This window comes from Bombina bombina, chromosome 1 (genome assembly GCF_027579735.1).
Source record: "Bombina bombina isolate aBomBom1 chromosome 1, aBomBom1.pri, whole genome shotgun sequence".
In the NCBI taxonomy this organism is placed as follows: Eukaryota; Metazoa; Chordata; class Amphibia; order Anura; family Bombinatoridae; genus Bombina; species Bombina bombina.
In genome coordinates this window covers 1573237701-1573265465 of record NC_069499.1, presented here as the reverse complement: position 1 = coordinate 1573265465, position 27765 = coordinate 1573237701, and the positions used below count along the sequence as shown (strand labels likewise).

General features: G+C 41.3%; 1 protein-coding gene across 1 annotated transcript in view; it reads right to left on the bottom strand.

The window, feature by feature from the left end:
• Positions 1-27765, bottom strand: part of LOC128656247 (TBC1 domain family member 24) — a 115623-nt gene that overhangs the window by 76159 nt on the left and 11699 nt on the right. Inside the window, exon 2 of the mRNA XM_053710053.1 lies at positions 14651-15677. Coding sequence (XP_053566028.1) covers positions 14651-15677 — 1027 coding nt within the window. The remainder of the gene's footprint in view (positions 1-14650; positions 15678-27765) is intronic.

Genomic DNA, 27765 nt, shown 5'->3' with positions numbered 1-27765 from the left:
TTATTTTATAGGTAAGTATTTAGATTTAAATAGGAATAATTTAGTTAATATTATTAATATTATTTAGATTTATTTTAATAATAATTACGTTAGGGGGTGTTAGGGTTAGACTTAGGTTTAGTGGTTAATCATTTTAATATAGGTGGCGGCGGTGTAGGGGGATTAGATTAGGGGTTAATCATTTTAATATAGGTGGCGGCGGTGTAGGGGGATTAGATTAGGGGTTAATCATTTTAATATAGGTGGCGGCGGTGTAGGGGGATTAGATTAGGGGTTAATCATTTTAATGTAGGTGGCGGCAGTGTAGGGGCTCACATTAGGGGGTTATCATTTTAATGTAGGTGGCGGCGGGTAGGGGGATTAGATTAGGGGTTAATAATTTTAATGTAGGTGGCAGCGGTGTAGGGGCTCACATTAGGGGTTATCATTTTAATGTAGGTGGCGGCGGGGTAGGGGGATTAGATTAGGGGTTAATAATTTGAATGTAGGTGGCGGCGGTGTAGGGGCTCACATTAGGGGGTTATCATTTTAATATAGGTGGCGGCGGGGTAGGGGCTCACATTAGGGGGTAATGTAGTTTAAATAGGTGGTGGCGGGGTAGGGGCTCACATTAGGGGTAATGTAGTTTAAATAGGTGGCGGCGGGGTAGGGGGATCACATTAGGGGTAATGTAGTTTAAATAGGTGGTGGCGGGGTAGGGGCTCACATTAGGGGGTAATGTAGTTTAAATAGGTGGCGGCGGGGTAGGGGCTCACATTAGGGGGTAATGTAGTTTAAATAGGTGGCGGCAGGATAGGGGCTCACATTAGGGGGTAATGTAGTTTAAATAGGTGGTGGCGGGGTAGGGGCTCACATTAGGGGGTAATGTAGTTTAAATAGGTGGCGGCTGGGTAGGGGCTCACATTAGGGGATAATGTAGTTTAAATAGGTGGCGGCGGGGTAGGGGCTCACATTAGGGGGTTAGACATTTAATGTAGCTGGTGGCGGTGTAGGGGGCTCACATTAGGGGTAATATATATAATATAGGTGGCGGCGGTGTAGGGGGCTCACATTAGGGGGTGATACAGTTAATATAGGTGGCGGCGGGGTCCGGGAGCGGCTGTTTAGGGGTTAATATATTTTTTGTTAGGAGTGAGAGTGGGGATTGCGGATAGAGGGGTATACGTGTCGGGCTATGTTTGGGAGGCGTGTTAGACAGTAACGGGAGATTTAATATTTTAGTCAGTTTTTGTAGGCGGCGGCAGTTTCTAAAGTGCCGTAAGTCACTGGCGACTCCAGAAATTTGTACTTACGCAGATTTCTGGACATTGCTAGTTTGTCAGACTTACGGCACTTTAGCAACTGCCGGCGCCGTATATGTGATAGCTCGCTGTGCAAGCTGAAACTACGGGCGGCGCAGGTTTCCACGCTTGCGTCGAAACCTGCGCCGTATATCGGATTGCGCCCATACTGTACATACATACACACACACACACACATACACATACAAACATACTGTACATACATTCATTCATACATACATACATACACATACTGTACATACATACATTCATACATACACATACAAACATACTGTATATACATACATACACATACAAACATACTGTACATACATTCATACACACATACTGTACATACATACTATACATACACACATACTGTACATACATACATTCATACACACATACTGTACATACATACACACATACTGTACATACATACTGTACATACATACACATACAAACATACTGTACATACATACATTCGTACACACATACTGTACATACATACTGTACATACACACACACATACTGTACATACATACATTCATACACACATACTGTACACACATACTGTACATACATACACACATACTGTACATACATACACACACCCACATACTGTACATACATACATTCATACACATACAAACATACTGTATATACATACATACACATACAAACATACTGTACATACATACATAAATACACACATACTGTACATACATACACACATACTGTACATACATACAAACATACTGTACATACATACATTCATACATACATAAACAAGAGGATTTAATTAGGAGCGCCAAGGGCTTAAGGTTACTTATGAAGGGGAGTGGGGATAAATGAATCCAAGTACAGAAGTTAAAATGGAGGAGTAAAACAAAGGTTTGAGTACTGAATACCTACATAGGGCTAAAATTATGAACGCATAAAATGTGAACACATAAAAAATGTATAAAGAGGTAGAATCTATAGAATATATATACAAAAATGTATGCTCTTGACTATACAGTGCTAATTAAAGTACAGAATTAATTACACAATCAATAGTGACAAATGGTCACAGAAAAACAGAAAAACATACATCAAGAAAATAAAAAATATACATTGAGAAAATAAAGAATATATGATAATATCCGGGTATCAGTGGGAAGGGATCCCAAAAATTGATTGGCCCCTCCAGGGGTGAGGTGAAGGAAAAAAAAGTCTAAAGATGTATAACGGGAAGTCCAAAAATCAATGTGAAGTATATGAGATAAAAGCTGAATAGTGTCCGTAGAGTAGAAGAATAATAAGTCCTTGATGGTGTCCTAAGTGATAGTACTGGTAATAGTACCAGCCTGTAGGTGTGAGCTTCGTGAAGACAGTGAGTCCAAGCCTGCTATACCTATAGAAATTAAATAAATCTTGAGAAAGGCCCTGTTAAGGGCTGAAACGCGTAGACTGCACATAAGGAGGCTTGTATTCTACCCTGGTGAGTCAGTTTCTTATAGACTCATTTCTTATAGCTGTTTTTTGCATGTTGTTTTTTATTTAATTTCTGTAGGTATTACCACTACTATCACTTAGGACACCATCAAGGACTTATTATTCTTCTACTCTACGGACACTATTCAGCTTTTATCTCATATACTTCACATTGATTTTTGGACTTCCCGTTATACATCTTTAGACTTTTTTTTCCTTCACCTCACCCCTGGAGGGGCCAATCAATTTTTAGGATCCCTTCCCACTGATACCCGGATAGTATCATATATTCTTTATTTTTTCTATGTATATTTTTTATTTTCTTGTATGTTTTTCTGTGACCATTTGTCACTATTGATTGTGTAATTAATTATGCACTTTAATTACCACTGTATAGTTAAGAGCATACATTTTTGTATATATACTCTGTAGATTCTACCTCTTTATACATTTTTTATGTGTTCATAAATTTAGCCCTATGTAGGTATTCAGGACTCAATTAAACCGTTGTTTTACTCCTACATTTTAACTTCTGTACTTGGATTCATTTATCCCCACTCCCCTTGATAAGTAACCTTAAGCCCTTGGCGCTCCTAATTAAATCCTCTTGTCCTCTGACACCTTGGGTCTTTTGTTAGGTAGGCCCATTTTAGTGAGCGTGGTTACTATATTCCAGGAGCAGTCAGTTATATTCTTCATTCTAGTACATACATACACACACACACACACACTGTACATACTGTACATACATACACACACATACATACTGTACATATACACACACACACACATATATATACACACACACACATACATACACACACATACTGTACATACACACACATACTGTACATACACACACATACATACTGTACATACATACTGTACATAGTCATACATACACATACATACTGTACATACATACATACATACTGTACATACATACATACATACACACACATACATACATACTGTACATACATACATACACATACATACTGTACATACATACACACACATACATACTGTACATACATACATACTGTACATACATACACACAAACATACTGTACATACATACACACAAACATACTGTACATACATACACACACACACACACTGTACATACTGTACATACATACACACACATACATACTGTACATATACACACACACACATATATATACACACACACACATACATACACACACATACTGTACATACACACACATACTGTACATACACACACATACATACTGTACATACATACTGTACATAGTCATACATACACATACATACTGTACATACATACATACATACATACTGTACATACATACATACATACACACACATACATACTGTACATACATACACATACATACTGTACATACATACACACACATACATACTGTACATACATACATACTGTACATACATACACACAAACATACTGTACATACATACACACAAACATACTGTACATACATACACACAAACATACTGTACATACAGTGTAGAGTAGGTTGTCTACTTGAGCGCCAACTAACACCTGTGGGCCCGGAAAATGGTGATACCTAGCTATCACCAATGGTATAAGAATGTGAAAAGATGGGGTAACCAGGCGCCAACACACGGAGGCTAGGTGTAAAAATGCAGAGTTTAATGTTATACAAGAGAAATAACAATAATAATAAAAACAATAAAACCTCCTAGTCTATGGATCCAAGACTAATTACAATGTATACAATAAAATTTATGCAATAAAATCAAATCATCAAATAATCAAATTATCAAATTGAAGCGTTTGTATCAATATCAAACGTTGAGAAGGACTTAAAATTGCGCCTTGAGTAGGAATCTACTGTAATTAGACTCCAGGTTATGCCCGAAATAACAGTTCCTCTAGTATTATTATGTGTCCTAAGACTGTGGATACTGGTGAAAAAGAAAAAGAAACAAAAGACCTGTGTCCCAAAAAGTGTCCTAAATGGGTTGGTGCTGTGATCAAAACTTAAATGTAAATGTTCCAAAATGTATCCAAAGCAATGTGTCAAAAAAATCTTAAAAATCTTAAAAATAGTCCAATTCGTGAAAAACAGTGGATTGAGAAAAACAGTGGATTGAGAAAAACAAAATGACAGTGATTATTGCGGTAGTGCAAAAATAACTCCAAATGATACACACACAATAAACTTCAGAGTGATGCAACTTCCTGAAAACAGATAGTGTTCTAGTGTCTTTGGAACAAGGGATTCACTCACAAGATGGGAGAGTCATTCATGGTGAAAAATATAAATACAAGACGATAAAAAACAATATGAATGCAAAAATAAAATGCAAAAATAAAAATAACAGTGGGTACCTGTGGAAAAAGGAAATAGGTACAATGTGTAATAAATTAACAGAAAGGTGCTTCAATAGAATCAGACTTACCAGTACAAGGTCTACGCGTTTCGGCCTCTCTAGGCCTTTATCAAGACTGATTACTTGTACTTGTTAATGGTCTTTTATAGCTATTACCTATGAGTGACCGGATGTGGATGTTCATATTACTTCCGGTTTCATTGTTTTGTTGAAAATATAAATATTTCATTTTATTGTCTCTTATTTAATAGAGCCCTATATGGTAGTGATATGCTCTATATATACACTTTGAGAAATGAGGTTATATTATTAGAAAAAAGGTTTTTTAGCCTCCGTGTACCTGTGACGTCACTTCCGGTCGGGGGTGGCTGCCGTTAATTGCAGCTTTATACCTGATATAAACTATATTGCAAATTATTCTTCTAACTGTTACATCTATGTTGGTGATGTAATATCCTTTGCCTCAATTATATACTTTTGGTTGCGATATTTACCTGTATTTTGCAGTGCCGTTTTTTGGGGCATCCTATTGGTTGTTTTTGGGGAGTGCCGAATTCTTGATTATCCCATTGGCTATGACGTCACTGGTAGATGACCCCGCTGTCTTGACATCTGATTAAGTTGTGTATTTTGTATTTTTCTTTCGTGTGGAAACAACTGAAGGTGGCAGATTTAGTACCATGTTTGCAAGCCTTGCATGATATACAAGGAAAGAAACCTTTAATTTCATTCCCATAGACGTCTTTCACGCCTGATCTTTTCTTCTTTTGTATACTAGGAGCTAGCTTGCTTTTTAAGTTCTTGGTCTTCCTGTATACGAACTTTGGTTTGGGTGGTAATTTTTCGCCAATAATATCGTCATCTTTCAACAATGACCAATGCTTGCGGAATATATTCTCGATAATCTTTTTGTTCCCACTGTATTCTGTTATCATATTTACATTAAGGGTAGCCATATTGAAAGAACGGAACTGATGAAATATAAAAGGAAAGAAGAACCAGCGGGAGATGATACCCTTAATGTAAATATGATAACAGAATACAGTGGGAACAAAAAGATTATCGAGAATATATTCCGCAAGCATTGGTCACTGTTGAAAGATGACGATATTATTGGCGAAAAATTACCACCCAAACCAAAGTTCGTATACAGGAAGACCAAGAACTTAAAAAGCAAGCTAGCTCCTAGTATACAAAAGAAGAAAAGATCAGGCGTGAAAGACGTCTATGGGAATGAAATTAAAGGTTTCTTTCCTTGTATATCATGCAAGGCTTGCAAACATGGTACTAAATCTGCCACCTTCAGTTGTTTCCACACGAAAGAAAAATACAAAATACACAACTTAATCAGATGTCAAGACAGCGGGGTCATCTACATGCTACAATGCTCCTGTGGGCTTCAATATGTGGGACAAACGTCCAGGACCCTAAAGGAGAGAATACGCGAACACCTACTTCTCATTGAGAAACTGAATATGGACACAGCCCTATATCGTCACTTCTCGATTAAACATCAGGGAAACACAAAAGATCTATCCTTTATGGGGATACAAAAAGTGACGAAATGTTGGAGAGGTGGCAATTACAATAACAAACTACGCATTGCCGAATCGAAATGGATTTTTAATCTTGATTGTCTCTACCCAAAGGGACTGAATGATAAAGAAGACCTCTCACACCTGTTTTAAATATAATCTAAGACTTCAAAGAATTACACAGCAACTTTGAAGAACACACCTCAAGAAATAACTATATGGCTAATGATTCCCTAGAACATCTCTCAAAAAAAAAAAAAAAAATCCTGTCCTTACGTCTCGACTTAAATATGTTATGTTCTGATATGAAATGTTGAGAGAAATACCATCTAACCGCAAAATAAGAATATAATATGATCCACACCTAGTCCTCCAAAAAGAAAAGAAACTACTAAGATCCCAAACTTAGATAAGTAATAGAGAACACTATCCCTCTTATCTCCTCAAGTTAGAACACCAAGATTAAGGATATACTTCTGTTAATTAAAATCGATTATCTATTAGATACATTACCTCAAAAGTGCAACTATAGAAGATGCACTAATTCTGAATGATAAGTAGTCAACTTAGGTTTTAAATTTCATAAACTAAGTACATAAGACCTCTCCCCATAGCTCTCCTTCTACTCACGAATATATGATACACCATTATTATATTTACACTATCCGTTAGAAATACAGTAGCAATTTGGCAGGAAATATAGCTTCCTCTTGTTCCGCTATGAGTAATGATTAAAATATTTGTACCCTAAGGGATTATTCCACAAACAATGCTTTATTTTTATTTTTATTTTTATTATTTATTTTTTTATATATTAAACAACTAGCCCCCCAGAGAGGATAGACCAACACACAGAAGTAGGTCTTTTAGAAAATAGACGTGCAGAGTATTTGAGCAACAAGCTGTGTCCCTGCTACAAAATATACAACTGACACAGTTCTTGTCTCCTTACACATAACTGACAAGTCTTCAGATCTCCCATCAGTTTAAGAATTAATTCCTCTAACAACCACACATATATATATATATATATATATATATATAGCTCTACCATAAAACATTGCAACTAAAATTCTTTTTATTTAGATCCAAGCTCTATGATGCAAACACACTTAATATAGTTTTCAGAAGATAAGAAATCTCGGTATACCTCTATAATGGAAAAGATTTAAGAAACATTACAATCACATTTTTAATAGGAGTTTCGTTTTTAAAAAAATAAGGGGGATATTAAAAGCACTAAAATAGTGATAACATAAGCAAGATAAGCTTTCCAACTCCACTATGTATTAAGCATACTAAAGGATTAGAGAGTACATATCCCCAAATATATAAGAATTAAGGAATTCACACCCTCGGTTATACCCGATCACCAGTGGAGCTACCAGTGACGTCATAGCCAATGGGATAATCAAGAATTCGGCACTCCCCAAAAACAACCAATAGGATGCCCCAAAAAACGGCACTGCAAAATACAGGTAAATATTGCAACCAAAAGTATATAATTGAGGCAAAGGATATTACATCACCAACATAGATGTAACAGTTAGAAGAATAATTTGCAATATAGTTTATATCAGGTATAAAGCTGCAATTAACGGCAGCCACCCCCGACCGGAAGTGACGTCACGGGTACACGGAGGCTAAAAAACCTTTTTTCTAATAATATAACCTCATTTCTCAAAGTGTATATATAGAGCATATCACTACCATATAGGGCTCTATTAAATAAGAGACAATAAAACGAAATATTTATATTTTCAACAAAACAACGAAACCGGAAGTAATATGAACATCCACATCCGGTCACTCATAGGTAATAGCTATAAAAGACCATTAACAAGTACAAGTAATCAGTCTTGATAAAGGCCTAGAGAGGCCGAAACGCGTAGACCTTGTACTGGTAAGTCTGATTCTATTGAAGCACCTTTCTGTTAATTTATTACACATTGTACCTATTTCCTTTTTCCACAGGTACCCACTGTTATTTTTATTTTTGCATTTTATTTTTGCATTCATATTGTTTTTTATCGTCTTGTATTTATATTTTTCACCATGAATGACTCTCCCATCTTGTGAGTGAATCCCTTGTTCCAAAGACACTAGAACACTATCTGTTTTCAGGAAGTTGCATCACTCTGAAGTTTATTGTGTGTGTATCATTTGGAGTTATTTTTGCACTACCGCAATAATCACTGTCATTTTGTTTTTCTCAATCCACTGTTTTTCTCAATCCACTGTTTTTCACGAATTGGACTATTTTTAAGATTTTTAAGATTTTTTTGACACATTGCTTTGGATACATTTTGGAACATTTACATTTAAGTTTTGATCACAGCACCAACCCATTTAGGACACTTTTTGGGACACAGGTCTTTTGTTTCTTTTTCTTTTTCACCAGTATCCACAGTCTTAGGACACATAATAATACTAGAGGAACTGTTATTTCGGGCATAACCTGGAGTCTAATTACAGTAGATTCCTACTCAAGGCGCAATTTTAAGTCCTTCTCAACGTTTGATATTGATACAAACGCTTCAATTTGATAATTTGATTATTTGATGATTTGATTTTATTGCATAAATTTTATTGTATACATTGTAATTAGTCTTGGATCCATAGACTAGGAGGTTTTATTGTTTTTATTATTATTGTTATTTCTCTTGTATAACATTAAACTCTGCATTTTTACACCTAGCCTCCGTGTGTTGGCGCCTGGTTACCCCATCTTTTCACATACTGTACATACATACACACACACATACATACTGTACATACATACACACACACATACATACTGTACATACATACTTACATTTCAAAGGTTTGTGCAACAAAAACCTCTTTTTCTTGTTCTTTAATTTTGATGAACATTTATTACTTAAAGGGACAGTCTAGTCAAAATAAAACTTTCATGATTCAGATAGGGCATGTAATTTTAAACAACTTTCCAATTCACTTTAATTATCACATTTGCTTTGTTTTCTTGGTATTCTTTGTTGAAAGCTAAACCTAGGTAGGCTCATATGCTAATTTCTAAGCCCTTGAAGGCTAACTTTTATCTCAGTGCAGTTTGACAGATTTTCCCAGAAAGACAGAGTAGTTTATGTGTACCATATAGATAGAATTGTGCTCACTCCCGTCTAGTAATTTATGAGTCAGCACTGATTGGCTAAAATGCAAGTCTGTCGAAAGCACTGAGATAAGGGGGCAGTCTGCAGAGGCTTAGATACAAGGTAATCACAGAAGTAAAAAGTATATTAATATAACTGTGTTGATTATGCAAAACTAGGGAATGGTAAATAAAGGGATTATCTATCTTTTTAAACAATAAACATTTTCAAGTAGACTGTCCCTTTAAGCAGTGGCAGCACTCATTAGTGTTTTGCTTAAAGGAACATAAAAAGTGAAAGAAAATTCGATAATGTTTTATTATTGCACTATTACTTGCATATAATTATGTGTTTAACCTCTGCTAAGCAGTTAAAGTCAGAGGCACAGCAGCAATGAACTACTGGGAGCTAGATAAACACAACTGGTGAGCCTATGACAAGAGGCATATGTGTGTAGTCCCTAGCTAACTCCCAGTAGTGCATTGCTGGTCCCGAGCTTACCTACATATGCTGTTTGACAAAGCACAAGAAGAGAACACAGTAATTTGATAATAGAAGTAAACTAAACCATCTGTTAAAATTGAATATCTAAATCAAGAAAGTTTAATTTTAACTTACATGTCCCTTTAAGGTACAGTATCCTTCCCTGACTTACATGTCCCTTTAAGGTACAGTATCCTTCCCTGACGTACATGTCCCTTTAAGGTACAGCATCCTTCCCTGACTTACATGTCCCTTTAATGTACAGTATCCTTCCCTTACTTACATGTCCCTTTAAGATACAGTATCCTTCCCTGACTTACATGTCCCTTTAAGATACAGTATCCTTCCCTGACCTACATGTCCCTTAAGGTACAGTATCCTTCCCTGAGTTACATGTCCCTTAAGGTACAGTATCCTTCCCTTACTTACATGTCCCTTAAGGTACAGTATCCTTCCCTTACTTACATGTCCCTTTAATGTACAGTATCCTTCCCTGAGTTACATATCCCTTAAGGTACAGTATCCTTCCCTGACTTATATGTCCCTTTAATGTACAGTATCCTTCCCTGACTTACATGTCCCTTTAATGTACAGTATCCTTCCCTTACTTACATGTCCATTTAAGGTACAGTATCCTTCCCTTACTTACATGTCCCTTTAAGGTACAGTATCCTCTCCTGAATTACATGTCCCTTTAAGGTACAGTATCCTTCCCTGACTTACATGTCCCTTTAAGGTACAGTATCCTTCCCTGAATTACATGTCCCTTAAGGTACAGTATCCTTCCCTGACTTACATGTCCCTTTAAGGTACAGTATCCTTCCCTGACTTACATGCCCCTTTAAGGTACAGTATCCTTCCCTGACTTACATGTCCCTTTAAGGTACAGTATCCTTCCCTGACTTACCTGTCCCTTTAAGGTACAGTATCCTTCCCTGACTTACATGTCCCTTTAAGGTACAGTATCCTTCCCTGACTTACATGTCCCTTTAAGGTACAGTATCCTTCCCTGACTTACATGTCCCTTTAAGGTACAGTATCCTTCCCTGACTTACATGTCCCTTAAGGTACAGTATCCTTCCCTGAGTTACATGTCCCTTAAGGTACAGTATCCTTCCCTTACTTACATGTCCCTTAAGGTACAGTATCCTTCCCTTACTTACATGTCCCTTTAATGTACAGTATCCTTCCCTGAGTTACATATCCCTTAAGGTACAGTATCCTTCCCTGACTTATATGTCCCTTTAATGTACAGTATCCTTCCCTGACTTACATGTCCCTTTAATGTACAGTATCCTTCCCTTACTTACATGTCCATTTAAGGTACAGTATCCTTCCCTTACTTACATGTCCCTTTAAGGTACAGTATCCTTCCCTTACTTACATGTCCCTTTAAGGTACAGTATCCTTTCCTGAATTACATGTCCCTTTAAGGTACAGTATCCTTCCCTGACTTACATGTCCCTTTAAGGTACAGTATCCTTCCCTGACTTACATGTCCCTTTAAGGTACAGTATCCTTCCCTGACTTACATGTCCCTTTAAGGTACAGTATCCTTCCCTGACTTACATGTCCCTTTAAGGTACAGTATCCTTCCCTGACTTACATGTCCCTTTAAGGTACAGTATCCTTCCCTGACTTACATGTCCCTTTAAGGTACAGTATCCTTCCCTGACGTACATATCCCTTAAAGTACAGTATCCTTCCCTGAGTTACATATCCCTTAAAGTACAATATCCTTCCCTGACTTACATGTCCCTTAAGGTACAGTATCCTTCCCTGAGTTACATGTCCCTTAAGGTACAGTATCCTTCCCTTACATGTCCCTTAAGGTACAGTATCCTTCCCTTACATGTCCCTTTAATGTACAGTATCCTTCCCTGAGTTACATATCCCTTAAGGTACAGTATCCTTCCCTGACTTATATGTCCCTTTAATGTACAGTATCCTTCCCTGACTTACATGTCCCTTTAATGTACAGTATCCTTCCCTTACTTACATGTCCATTTAAGGTACAGTATCCTTCCCTTACTTACATGTCCCTTTAAGGTACAGTATCCTTCCCTTACTTACATGTCCCTTTAAGGTACAGTATCCTTTCCTGAATTACATGTCCCTTTAAGGTACAGTATCCTTCCCTGACTTACATGTCCCTTTAAGGTACAGTATCCTTCCCTGACTTACATGTCCCTTTAAGGTACAGTATCCTTCCCTGACTTACATGTCCCTTTAAGGTACAGTATCCTTCCCTGACTTACATGTCCCTTTAAGGTACAGTATCCTTCCCTGACTTACATGTCCCTTAAGGTACAGTATCCTTCCCTGACGTACATATCCCTTAAAGTACAGTATCCTTCCCTGAGTTACATATCCCTTAAAGTACAGTATCCTTCCCTGACGTACATGTCCCTTTAAGGTACAGTATCCTTCCCTGACGTACATGTCCCTTTAATGTACAGTATCCTTCCCTGACTTACTTGTCCCTTTAATGTACAGTATCCTTCCCTGACTTACATGTCCCTTTAATGTACAGTATCCTTCCCTTATTTACATGTCCCTTTAAGGTACAGTATCCTTCCCTTACTTACATGTCCCTTTAAGGTACAGTATCCTTCCCTTACTTACATGTCCCTTTAAGGTACAGTATCCTTCCCTTACTTACATGTCCCTTTAAGGTACAGTATCCTTCCCTGACTTACATGTCCCTTTAAGGTACAGTATCCTTCCCTGACTTACATGTCCCTTTAAGGTACAGTATCCTTCCCTGACTTACATGTCCCTTTAAAGTATCCTTCCCTGACTTACATGTCCCTTTAAGGTACAGTATCCTTCCCTGAGTTACATATCCCTTTAAGGTACAGTATCCTTCCCTGAGTTACATATCCCTTAAGGTACAGTATCCTTCCCTGAGTTACATATCCCTTAAGGTACAGTATCCTTCCCTGACTTACATGTCCCTTAAGGTACAGTATCCTTCCCTTACTTACATGTCCCTTTATAAGGTACAGTATCCTTCCCTGACTTACATGTCCCTTTAAGGTACAGCATCATTCCCTGACTTACATGTCCCTTTAAGGTACAGTATCCTTCCCTGACTTACATGTCCCTTTAAGGTACAGTATCCTTCCCTTACTTACATGTCCCTTTAAGGTACAGTATCCTTCCCTGACTTACATATCCCTTAAGGTACAGTATCCTTCCCTGACTTACATATCCCTTAAGGTACAGTATCCTTCCCTGACTTACATATCCCTTTAAGGTACAGTATCCTTCCCTGACTTACATGTCCCTTTAAGGTACAGTATCCTTCCCTGAGTTACATGTCCCTTAAGATACAGTATCCTTCCCTTACTTACATATCCCTTAAGGTACAGTATCCTTCCCTGACTTACATATCCCTTTAAGGTACAGTATCCTTCCCTGACTTACATGTCCCTTTAAGGTACAGTATCCTTCCCTGAGTTACATATCCCTTAAGATACAGTATCCTTCCCTGACTTACATATCCCTTAAGGTACAGTATCCTTCCCTGACTTACACATCCCTTTAAGGTACAGTATCCTTCCCTGACTTACATGTCCCTTTAAGGTACAGTATCCTTCCCTGAGTTACATATCCCTTAAGATACAGTATCCTTCCCTGACTTACATGTCCCTTTAAGGTACAGTGTCCTTCCCTGACTTACATGTCCCTTTAAGGTACAGTATCCTTCCCTGACTTACATGTCCCTTTAAGGTACAGTGTCCTTCCCTGACTTACATGTCCCTTTAAGGTACAGTGTCCTTCCCTGACTTACATGTCCCTTTAAGGTACAGTATCCTTCCCTGACTTACATATCCCTTAAGGTCAAGTATCCTTCCCTGACTTACATATCCCTTAAGGTACAGTATCCTTCCCTGACTTACATGTCCCTTTAAGGTACAGTATCCTTCCCTGACTTACATGTCCCTTTAAGGTACAGTATCCTTCCCTGACTTACATATCCCTTAAGGTACAGTATCCTTCTCTGACTTACATATCCCTTTAAGGTACAGTATCCTTCCCTGACTTACATGTCCCTTTAAGGTACAGTGTCCTTCCCTGACTTACATGTCCCTTTAAGGTACAGTGTCCTTCCCTGACTTACATGTCCCTTTAAGGTACAGTGTCCTTCCCTGACTTACATGTCCCTTTAAGGTACAGTATCCTTCCCTGACTTACATATCCCTTAAGGTACAGTATCCTTCCCTGACTTACATATCCCTTAAGGTACAGTATCCTTCCCTGACTTACATGTCCCTTTAAGGTACAGTATCCTTCCCTGACTTACATATCCCTTAAGGTACAGTATCCTTCCCTGTCTTGTAATATATAATATTCCTTTAGCTAAGTGGTCGTCCCCAGCCCCCGATGTCTTTACCTGGGTTGCATCACGGTGATCCCTCTTTGTGACAGAGCCTTTCTGTTGGCCATCTGCAAAAGCCAAATCTCTTTGTGGGAAAACAGCCTGATGCTAAAAGCTTTCTCTAGGAGCTTTTCCACAGACAAATGCTGGGAAATGTTTTTTACAAAGTCCTGGATGTCAGACTGAACATCCTCAACCTCCGAGTCCACATGCATTTTGTACTGCTTCAGTAGTGCCAGAGACACACGGTAAAGGACCTTGATGCCCTCCAGCAGAAAAACATCAAAGACTCGAATGATGTATTCAAAAGGCAGATCTCCAAAGATCCACATAAGCCACTCTGAGAAGACCTCACTGGAGTTTTCAGAGTGGGTGATGATAAACTTGTGTCCAGCCAGGCAATACTTCTTTGCTAAGTCACCAAAGGTCATGCATGAAGCCTCATGGGATAAAAAACTTTGGTCTATATAACTCTTGTGAGGTTCTGCACATGAGATGAGACGACATGCCCTCTCAAAACATTCAGCTTCATCCTCACTAAAATGCAGAAGAAGGGTCACCACTGCCGGCAAAGACGGACTATATGTAATATCTGGAAACTGGTTCCCAATACAGATAAGAATCTTCTTTACAGCAGCCTCTCCTCGAGCGTTGAGGCAGTACACAGGCAAGAGGCACCCATCCATGAAGTCTGGCAAGGGGTGGCCGTCTGCCCCCAGCTTACCAAAGAGTCGTTCAGATAAATCATGGTACACGGTGGCATCTGGAGTAAAAACCCGACAGCGGATGCTCTTAATAATTTGGTTGTAGGCTTCAGTTCGCATGCTTTGATTGTTGACCCACAGTCCTTCCCTGGCCATACGCTTCAGCTCCTTGTATGACTGTGGAAGTTCTCGAGTAGACAGGCTTTGGTCATTTGGTGAAACAGGAAATTGGTCCCAGTCCACAAAGTGCCCACAATCTGCGTATGAGGTGGCATCAATGTCCCAGACATCTCCCTCTGGGATGATGAGCAGGGGAGGTTCACAAGACACACTCATATCTGCAAATGGAAAAAAATATGAATCTTGATTAGCTAATGACATTGTAGACTGTTAAATGGATAGTAAACAGCATGAGATTGTAATCTAAAATGTGTAATTATGTTTAGTTAAAAAAAAATTGCAATGTACTTTTAATTCAACTCTGAAAATGTTTTTTTGTTGTAAATTTTACTTAATAGCGACATATTCTAAGGCTTTGAATACATCATTATGTCTAGCATGCATTTACTGTGAACTAGCATTGTCTAGCTGTTAAGATCTAATAAAATGAACTGAGATAAAAGGCGGCCTTTCTAGGTTTAACCATCAACATAGAATACCAAGAGAACAAAGCAAATTTGATGATAAAAGTACATTGGAAAGTTGTTTAAAATTACTGCCCTATCGGAATCATCATGAATGTTACATTTTCACTTGACTGTCCTTTTAATAAACTGACACAAATACTGTAAACTGATAGTTATACCTTTTGAGACATTGTTGTCATTTACTACTATAACTAGTGGATAAAGTAGAGTAGATTCTCCCCCATTAATAATTTGTACAAAGGATAAAGCTTGGTTTGAGGACTGCACACACTGTAGGTTTATTAGTCAGTTTGTTTCTCAGTATCCTCTGCGTGACTAGTTACCTAACTAAACTACCACGTTAGCCATATAGGCTCAGATACTGGAAGAGTTATTTCTTTTCAATATTTAAAAGCTAAGTGAAGTGTATAAAAGGTACTGTAAGAAATATGTAACCCTGATTGTATTAGATCCTTATGGACTGCAGTACCAGGCCCAGAATCCTGCTCTGTTATATCTCTCCTCCCTATAGACTGCAGTACCAGGCCCAGAATCCTGCTCTGTTATATCTCTCCTCCCTATAGACTGCAGTACCGGGCCCAGAATCCTGCTCTGTTATATCTCTCCTCCCTATAGACTGCAGTACCAAGCCCAGAATCCTGCTCTGTTATATCTCTCCTCCCTATAGACTGCAGTACCGGGCCCAGAATCCTGCTCTGTTATATCTCTCCTCCCTATAGACTGCAGTACCGGGCCCAGAATCCTGCTCTGTTATATCTCTCCTCCCTATAGACTGCAGTACCAGACCCAGAATCCTGCTCTGTTATATCTCTCCTCCCTATAGACTGCAGTACCAGGCCCAGAATCCTGCTCTGTTATATCTCTCCTCCCTATAGACTGCAGTACCAAGCCCAGAATCCTGCTCTGTTATATCTCTCCTCCCTATAGACTGCAGTACCAGACCCAGAATCCTGCTCTGTTATATCTCTCCTCCCTATAGACTGCAGTACCAGGCCCAGAATCCTGCTCTGTTATATCTCTCCTCCCTATAGACTGCAGTACCAAGCCCAGAATCCTGCTCTGTTATATCTCTCCTCCCTATAGACTGCAGTACCAGGCCCAGAATCCTGCTCTGTTATATCTCTCCTCCCTATAGACTGCAGTACCGGGCCCAGAATCCTGCTCTGTTATATCTCTCCTCCCTATGAACTGCAGTACCAGGCCCAGAATCCTGCTCTGTTATATCTCTCCTCCCTATAGACTGCAGTACCAGGCCCAGAATCCTGCTCTGTTATATCTCTCCTCCCTATAGACTGCAGTACCGGGCCCAGAATCCTGCTCTGTTATATCTCTCCTCCCTATAGACTGCAGTACCAGGCCCAGAATCCTGCTCTGTTATATCTCTCCTCCCTATAGACTGCAGTACCGGGCCCAGAATCCTGCTCTGTTATATCTCTCCTCCCTATAGACTGCAGTACCAAGCCCAGAATCCTGCTCTGTTATATCTCTCCTCCCTATAGACTGCAGTACCAGACCCAGAATCCTGCTCTGTTATATCTCTCCTCCCTATAGACTGCAGTACCGGGCCCAGAATCCTGCTCTGTTATATCTCTCCTCCCTATAGACTGCAGTACCAGACCTAGAATCCTGCTCTGTTATATCTCTCCTCCCTATAGACTGCAGTACTGGGCCCAGAATCCTGCTCTGTTATATCTCTCCTCCCTATAGACTGCAGTACTAGACCCAGAATCCTGCTCTGTTATATCTCTCCTCCCTATAGACTGCAGTACCGGGCCCAGAATCCTGCTCTGTTATATCTCTCCTCCCTATAGACTGCAGTACCGGGCCCAGAATCCTGCTCTGTTATATCTCTCCTCCCTATAGACTGCAGTACCAGACCCAGAATCCTGCTCTGTTATATCTCTCCTCCCTATAGACTGCAGTACCAGACCCAGAATCCTGCTCTGTTATATCTCTCCTCCCTATAGACTGCAGTACCGGGCCCAGAATCCTGCTCTGTTATATCTCTCCTCCCTATAGACTGCAGTACCGGGCCCAGAATCCTGCTCTGTTATATCTCTCCTCCCTATAGACTGCAGTACCGGGCCCAGAATCCTGCTCTGTTACATCTCTCCTCCCTATAGACTGCAGTACCAAGCCCAGAATCCTGCTCTGTTATATCTCTCCTCCCTATAGACTGCAGTACCGGGCCCAGAATCCTGCTCTGTTATGTCTCTCCTCCCTATAGACTGCAGTACCAGGCCCAGAATCCTGCTCTGTTATATCTCTCCTCCCTATAGACTGCAGTACCAGGCCCAGAATCCTGCTCTGTTATATCTCTCCTCCCTATAGACTGCAGTACCGGGCCCAGAATCCTGCTCTGTTATATCTCTCCTCCTTATAAACTGCAGTACCGGGCCCAGAATCCTGCTCTGTTATATCTCTCCTCCCTATGGACTGCAGTACCAAGCCCAGAATCCTGCTCTGTTATATCTCTCCTCCCTATAGACTGCAGTACCGGGCCCAGAATCCTGCTCTGTTATATCTCTCCTCCCTATAGACTGCAGTACCGGGCCCAGAAACCTGCTCTGTTATATCTCTCCTCCCTATAGACTGCAGTACCGGGCCCAGAATCCTGCTCTGTTATATCTCTCCTCCCTATAGACTGCAGTACCGGGCCCAGAATCCTGCTCTGTTATATCTCTCCTCCTTATAAACTGCAGTACCGGGCCCAGAATCCTGCTCTGTTATATCTCTCCTCCCTATAGACTTCAGTACCAGACCCAGAATCCTGCTCTGTTATATCTCTCCTCCCTATAGACTGCAGTACCGGGCCCAGAATCCTGCTCTGTTATATCTCTCCTCCCTATAGACTGCAGTACCGGGCCCAGAATCCTGCTCTGTTATATCTCTCCTCCCTATAGACTGCAGTACCAGGCCCAGAATCCTGCTCTGTTATATCTCTCCTCCCTATAGACTGCAGTACCAGACCCAGAATCCTGCTCTGTTATATCTCTCCTCCCTATAGACTGCAGTACCAGGCCCAGAATCCTGCTCTGTTATATCTCTCCTCCCTATAGACTGCAGTACCAGGCCCAGAATCCTGCTCTGTTATATCTCTCCTCCCTATAGACTGCAGTACCAGACCCAGAATCCTGCTCTGTTATATCTCTCCTCCCTATAGACTGCAGTACCAGACCCAGAATCCTGCTCTGTTATATCTCTCCTCCCTATAGACTGCAGTACCAGGCCCAGAATCCTGCTCTGTTATATCTCTCCTCCCTATAGACTGCAGTACCAGGCCCAGAATCCTGCTCTGTTATATCTCTCCTCCCTATAGACTGCAGTACCAGACCCAGAATCCTGCTCTGTTATATCTCTCCTCCCTATAGACTGCAGTACCGGGCCCAGAATCCTGCTCTGTTATATCTCTCCTCCCTATAGACTGCAGTACCGGGCCCAGAATCCTGCTCTGTTATATCTCTCCTCCCTATAGACTGCAGTACCGGGCCCAGAATCCTGCTCTGTTATATCTCTCCTCCCTATAGACTGCAGTACCAAGCCCAGAATCCTGCTCTGTTATATCTCTCCTCCCTATAGACTGCAGTACCGGGCCCAGAATCCTGCTCTGTTATATCTCTCCTCCCTATAGACTGCAGTACCAGACCCAGAATCCTGCTCTGTTATATCTCTCCTCCCTATAGACTGCAGTACCGGGCCCAGAATCCTGCTCTGTTATATCTCTCCTCCCTATAGACTGCAGTACCGGGCCCAGAATCCTGCTCTGTTATATCTCTCCTCCCTATAGACTGCAGTACCAGACCCAGAATCCTGCTCTGTTATATCTCTCCTCCCTATAGACTGCAGTACCGGGCCCAGAATCCTGCTCTGTTATATCTCTCCTCCCTATAGACTGCAGTACCGGGCCCAGAATCCTGCTCTGTTATATCTCTCCTCCCTATAGACTGCAGTACCAGACCCAGAATCCTGCTCTGTTATATCTCTCCTCCCTATAGACTGCAGTACCAGGCCCAGAATCCTGCTCTGTTATATCTCTCCTCCCTATAGACTGCAGTACCAGGCCCAGAATCCTGCTCTGTTATATCTCTCCTCCCTATAGACTGCAGTACCAGACCCAGAATCCTGCTCTGTTATATCTCTCCTCCCTATAGACTGCAGTACCGGGCCCAGAATCCTGCTCTGTTATATCTCTCCTCCCTATAGACTGCAGTACCGGGCCCAGAATCCTGCTCTGTTATATCTCTCCTCCCTATAGACTGCAGTACCGGGCCCAGAATCCTGCTCTGTTATATCTCTCCTCCCTATAGACTGCAGTACCAAGCCCAGAATCCTGCTCTGTTATATCTCTCCTCCCTATAGACTGCAGTACCGGGCCCAGAATCCTGCTCTGTTATATCTCTCCTCCCTATAGACTGCAGTACCAGACCCAGAATCCTGCTCTGTTATATCTCTCCTCCCTATAGACTGCAGTACCAAGCCCAGAATCCTGCTCTGTTATATTTCTCCTCCCTACAGACTGCAGTACCAGGCCCAGTATCCTGCTCTGTTATATCTCTCCTCCCTATAGACTGCAGTATCAGACCCAGAATCCTGCTCTGTTATATCTCTCCTCCCTATAGACTGCAGTACCAGACCCAGAATCCTGCTCTGTTATATCTCTCCTCCCTATAGACTGCAGTACCAGACCCAGAATCCTGCTCTGTTATATCTCTCCTCCCTATAGACTGCAGTACCAGGCCCAGTATCCTGCTCTGTTATATCTCTCCTCCCTATAGACTGCAGTACCAGGCCCAGAATCTTGCTCTGTTATATCTCTCCTCCCTATAGACTGCAGTACCAGGCCCAGAATCCTGCTCTGTTATATCTCTCCTCCCTATGGACTGCAGTACCGGGCCCAGAATCCTGCTCTGTTATATCTCTCCTCCCTATAGACTGCAGTACCGGGCCCAGAATTCTGCTCTGTTATATCTCTCCTCCCTATAGACTGCAGTACCGGGCCCAGAATCCTGCTCTGTTATATCTCTCCTCCCTATAGACTGCAGTACCAGGCCCAGAATCCTGCTCTGTTATATCTCTCCTCCTTATAGACTGCAGTACCGGGCCCAGAATCCTGCTCTGTTATATCTCTCCTCCCTATAGACTGCAGTACCGGGCCCAGAATCCTGCTCTGTTATATCTCTCCTCCCTATAGACTGCAGTACCGGGCCAAGAATCCTTCTCTGTTATATCTCTCCTCCCTATAGACTGCAGTGCTGGACCCAGAATCCTGCTCTGTTATATATCTCTCCTCCCTATAGACTGCAGTACCAAGCACAGAATCCTGCTCTGTTATATCTCTCCTCCCTATAGACTGCAGTAAACTAAATGCATTTATTTACATTTATTTGGGATTTAGGGAGGAATTGTCCTGCAAGCAAAGAGATTTTAGACCTAGAACTTGTTGGGGTAACATTCATAAAGTTGAAAGTCAATGGACAGGAGTGGCATTGTTGCCAGGGTTGCCACCCATCCCTTAAAAACATAATTTATGCTTACCTGATAAATGTATTTCTCTTGTAGTGTATCCAGTCCACGGATCATCCATTACTTATGGGATATTCTCCTTCCCAACAGGAAGTTGCAAGAGTTCACCCACAGCAGAGCTGCTATATAGCTCCTCCCCCTAACTGCCATATCCAGTCATTCGACCGAAAACATATCCAGTCATTCGACTGAAAACATGCAGAGAAAGGAAAAACCATAGGGTGCAGTGGTGACTGTAGTTTAAATGAAAAAATTACCTGCCTTAAAATGACAGGGCGGGCCGTGGACTGGATACACTACAAGAGAAATAAATTTATCAGGTAAGCATAAATTATGTTTTCTCTTGTTAAGTGTATCCAGTCCACGGATCATCCATTACTTATGGGATACCAATACCAAAGCTAAAGTACACGGATGAAGGGAGGGACAAGGCAGGAACTTAAACGGAAGAGACCACTGCCCGAAAAAAATCCTTTCTCCCAAAAATAGCCTCCAAAGAAGGAAAGTATGAAGTGCAGACCAAGACGCCGTCTTGTAAATCTGTTCAACAGAAGCCTCATTTTTAAAAAGGCCCAAGTGAAAGCCACAGCTCTAGTAGAATGAGCTGTAATCCCTTCAGGAGGCTGCTGTCCAGCAGTCTCATAAGCTAAACGAATTATGCTTTTACCGCTGAGAGGTAATCTACCGCTGGGAGGTATGCTACCGCTGAGAGGTATATTACCGCTGGGAGGTATGCTACCGCTGAGAGGTATATTACCGCTGGGAGGTATGCTACCGCTGAGAGGTATGCTACCGCTGGGAGGTATATTACCGCAGGGAGGTGTGTTACCGCTGAGAGGTATGCTACCGCTGGGAGGTGTGTTACCGCTGGGAGGTATGCTACTGCTGGGAGGTAAGTTACTGCTGGGAGGTAAGTTACCGCTGGGTGGTATGTTACCGCTGGGTGGTAAGTTACTGCTGGGAGGTATATTACTGGTGGGAGGTGTGTTACCGCTGAGAGCTAAGCTACCTCTGGGAGGTATATTACCGCTGGGAGGTGTGTTACCGCTGGGAGGTGTGTTACCGATGGGAGGTATGCTACTGCTGGGAGGTAAGTTACTGCTGGGAGGTAAGTTACCGCTGGGTGGTATGTTACCGCCGGGTGGTAAGTTACTGCTGGGAGGTAAGTTACTGCTGGGAGGTATGTTACTGCTGGGTGGTAAGTTACCCCCACTGGGAGGTATGTTACTGCTGGGAGGTATGTTACTGCTGGGAGGTAAGTTGCTGGGAGGTTTGTTACTGCTGGGACGTAAGTTACTGCTGGGAGGTATGTTACTGCTGGGAGGTATGTTACTGCTGGGTGGTAAGTTACTGCTGGGAGGTATGTTACTACTGGGTGGTAAGTTACTGCTGGGAGGTATGTTACTGCTGGGTGGTAAGTTACTGCTGGGTGGTAAGTTACTGCCAGGAGGTATGTTACTGCTGGGTGGTAAGTTACCGCCGCTGGGAGGTATGTTACTGCTGGGAGGTATGTTACTGCTGGGAGGTAAGTTGCTGGGAGGTTTGTTACTGCTGGGAGGTAAGTTACTGCTGGGAGGTATGTTACTGTTGGGTAGTAAGTTACTGCCGCTGGGACGTATGTTACTGCTGGGAGGTATGTTACTGCTGGGAGGTTTGTTACTACTGGGAGGTAAGTTACTGCTGAGAGGTAAGTTACTGCTGGGAGGTAAGTTACTGCTGGGAGGTATGTTACTGCTGGGAGGTATGTTACTGCTGGGAGGTAAGTTACTGCTGGGAGGTATGTTACTGCTGGGAGGTAATTTACTGCTGGGAGGTGTGTTACTGCTGGGAGGTATGTTACTGCTGGGAGGTATGTTACTGCTGGGAGGTAATTTACTGCTGGGAGGTGTGTTACTGCTGGGAGGTAAGTTACTACTGGGAGGTATGTTACTGTTGGGTGGTAAGTTACTGCCGCTGGGACGTATGTTACTGCTGGGAGGTATGTTACTGCTGGGAGGTAAGTTACTGCTGGGAGGTAAGTTACAGCTGGGAGGTGTGTTACTGCTGGGAGGTAAGTTACTGCTGGGAGGTAAATTACTGCTGGGAGGTAAGTTACTGCTGGGAGGTGTGTGACTGCTGGAAGGTAAGTTACTGCTGGGAGGTAAGTTACTGCTGGGTGGTGTGTAACTGCTGGGAGGTAAGTTACTGCTGGGAGGTATTTTACTGCTGGGAGGTAATTTACTGCTGGGAGGTATGTTACTGCTGGGAGGTAAGTTACTGCTGGGAGGTAAGTTACTGCTGGGTGGTGTGTAACTGCTGGGAGGTAAGTTACTGCTGGGAGGTATATTACTGCTGGGCGGTGTGTTACTGCTGGGAGGTATGTAACTGCTGAGAGGTAAGTTACTGCTGGGTGGTGTGTAACTGCTGGGAGGTAAGTTACTGCTGGGAGGTATGTTACTGCTGGGAGGTATGTTACTGCTGGGAGGTATGTTACTGCTGGGTGGTGCGTTACTGCTGGGCGGTGCGTTACTGCTGGGCGGTGTGTTACTGCTGGGTGGTGTGTTACTGCTGGGTGGTGTGTTACTGCTGGGCGGTGTGTTACTGCTGGGCGGTGTGTTACTGCTGGGAGGTAATTTACTGCTGGGCAGTGTGTAACTGCTGGCAGGTAAGTTACTGCTGGGAGTTAAGTTACTGCTGGGTGGTATGTTACTGCTGGGAGGTGTGTAACTACTGGGAGGTAAGTTACTGCTGGGAGGTATGTTACTGCTGGGAGGTATATTACTGCTGGGTGGTGTGTAACTGCTGGAAGGTAAGTTACTGCTGGGAGGTAAGTTAATGTGGGGAGGTAAGTTACTGCTGGGAGGTAAGTTACTGCTGGGAGGTAAGTTACTGCTGGGAGGTAAGTTACTGCTGGGAGGTATGGTACTGCTGGGAGGTAAGTTACTTCTGGGAGGTATGCTACAGTGGAGAGGTATGTTACTGCGGCAAGGTATGTTACTGCTGGGAGGTATGCTGGGCAGACAACCTTCTTCTAACTACCCATTTCATGCATTGTTGTCCATCCCCTTTTTTTAATATATATTTATTTAACCTTTTTATAGGGTTCCCTTATTTATCTCTGTAAACAGACATTATATAGGGATATAGCCAGTAACATACAGTGCACAACAGAGAAGGAAATTACATAGTCATAATGCAGGATATAGCCAGTAACATACAGTGCACAGAAGGAAATGGCACATATATAATGCAGGATATAGCCAGTAACATACAGTGCACAAAAGGAAATGACACATACATAATGCAGGATATAGCCAGTAACATACAGTGCACAGAAGGAAATGACACATACATAATGCAGGATATAGCCAGTAACATACAGTGCACAGAAGGAAATGGCACATATATAATGCAGGATATAGCCAGTAACATACAGTGCATAGAAGGAAATGACACATACATAATGCAGGATATAGCCAGTAACATACAGTGCACAGAAGGAAATGACACGTACATAATGCAGGATATAGACAGTAACATACAGTGCACAGAAGGAAATAACATACATAATGCAGGATATAGGCAGTAACATACAGTGCACAGAAGGAAATGGCACATACATAATGCAGGATATAGGCAGTAACATACAGTGCACAGAAGGAAATGACATATATAATGCAGGATATAGCCAGTAACATACAGTGCACAGAAGGAAATTACAAATACATAATGCAGGATATAGGCAGTAACATACAGTGCACAGAAGGAAATTACATACATAATGCAGGATATAGCCAGTAACATACAGTGCACAGAAGGAAATGGCACATACATAATGCAGGATATAGGCAGTAACATACAGTGCACAGAAGGAAATTACATACATAATGCAGGATATAGCCAGTAACATACAGTGCACAGAAGGAAATGACACATACATAATGCAGGAGATAGGCAGTAACATACAGTGCACAGAAAGAAATGACACATACATAATGCAGGATATAGCCAGTAACATACAGCGCACAGAAGGAAATGACACATACATAATGCAGGATATAGGCAGTAACATACAGTGCACAGAAGGAAATGACACATACATAATGCAGGATATAGCCAGTAACACAGTGCACAGAAGGAAATTACATACATAATGCAGGATATAGCCAGTAACATACAGTGCACAGAAGGAAATGACACATACATAATGCAGGATATAGCCAGAAACACACAGTGCACAGAAGGAAATGACACATATATAATGCAGGATATAGCCAGTAACATACAGTGCACAGAAGGAAATGACACATACATAATGCAGGATATAGCCAGTAACATACAGTGCACAGAAGGAAATGGCACATATATAATGCAGGATATAGCCAGTAACACACAGTGCACAGAAGTTAATGAAAAATATATAATGCAGGATATAGCCAGTAACATACAGTGCACATAAGGAAATGACACATACATAATTAAAGGATATAGCCAGTAACATACAGTGCGCAGAAGGATATGACACATACATAATGCAGGATATAGCCAGTAACATACAGTGCACAGAAGGAAATGACATACACAATGCAGGATATAGCCAGTAACATACAGTGCACAGAAGGAAATGACACATACATAATGCAGGATATAGGCAATAACATACAGTGCACAGAAGGAAATGGCACATATATAATGCAGGATACAGCCAGTAACATACATTGCACAGAAGGAAATGGCACATATATAATGCAGGATACAGCCAGTAACATACATTGCACAGAAGGAAATGGCACATATATAATGCAGGATATAGCCAGTAACATACAGTGCACAGAATGAAATGACACATACATAATGCAGGATATAGCCAGTATCATACAGTGCTCAGAAGGAAATGGCACATATATAATGCAGGATATAGCCAGTAACATACAGTGCACAGAAGGAAATGACACATATATAATGCAGGATATAGCCAGTAACATACAGTGCACAGAAGGAAATGGCACATATATAATGCAGGATATAGCCAGTAACACACAGTGCATAGAAGGAAATGGCACATACATAATGCAGGATATAGCCAGTAACATACAGTGCACAGAAGGAAATGACACATACATAATGCAGGATATAGCCAGTAACATAGAGTGCTCAGAAGGAAATGGCACATATATAATGCAGGATATAGTCAGTAACATACAATGCACAGAAGGAAATGGCACATATATAATGCAGGATATAGCCAGTAACATACAGTGCACAGAAGGAAATGACACATACATAATGCAGGATATAACCAGTAACATACAGTGCTCAGAAGGAAATGGCACATATATAATGCAGGATATAGCCAGTAACACACAGTGCACAGAAGGAAATGGCACATACATAATGCAGGATATAGCCAGTAACATACAGTGCACAGAAGGAAATGGCACATATATAATGCAGGATATAGCCAGTAACATACAGTGCACAGAAGGAAATTGCACATATATAATGCAGGATATAGCCAGTAACATACAGTGCACAGAAGGAAATGACACATACATAATGCAGGATATAGCCAGTAACATACAGTGCACAGAAGGAAATTGCACATATATAATGCAGGATATAGCCAGTAACATACAGTGCACAGAAGGAAATTGCACATATATAATGCAGGATATAGCCAGTAACATACAGTGCTCAGAAGGAAATGGCACATATATAATGCAGGATATAGCCAGTAACATACAGTGCACAGAAGGAAATGGCACATATATAATGCAGGATATAGCCAGTAACACACAGTGCACAGAAGTTAATGACAAATATATAATGCAGGATATAGCCAGTAACATACAGTGCACATAAGGAAATGACACATACATAATGCAGGATATAGCCAGTAACATACAGTGCGCAGAAGGATATGACAAATACATAATGCAGGATATAGCCAGTAACATACAGTGCACAGAAGGAAATGACATACACAATGCAGGATATAGCCAGTAACATACAGTGCACAGAAGGAAATGACACATACATAATGCAGGATATAGGCAATAACATACAGTGCACAGAAGGAAATGGCACATATATAATGCAGGATACAGCCAGTAACATACATTGCACAGAAGAAAATGGCACATATATAATGCAGGATACAGCCAGTAACATACATTGCACAGAAGGAAATGGCACATATATAATGCAGGATATAGCCAGTAACATACAGTGCACAGAAGGAAATGACACATATATAATGCAGGATATAGCCAGTAAC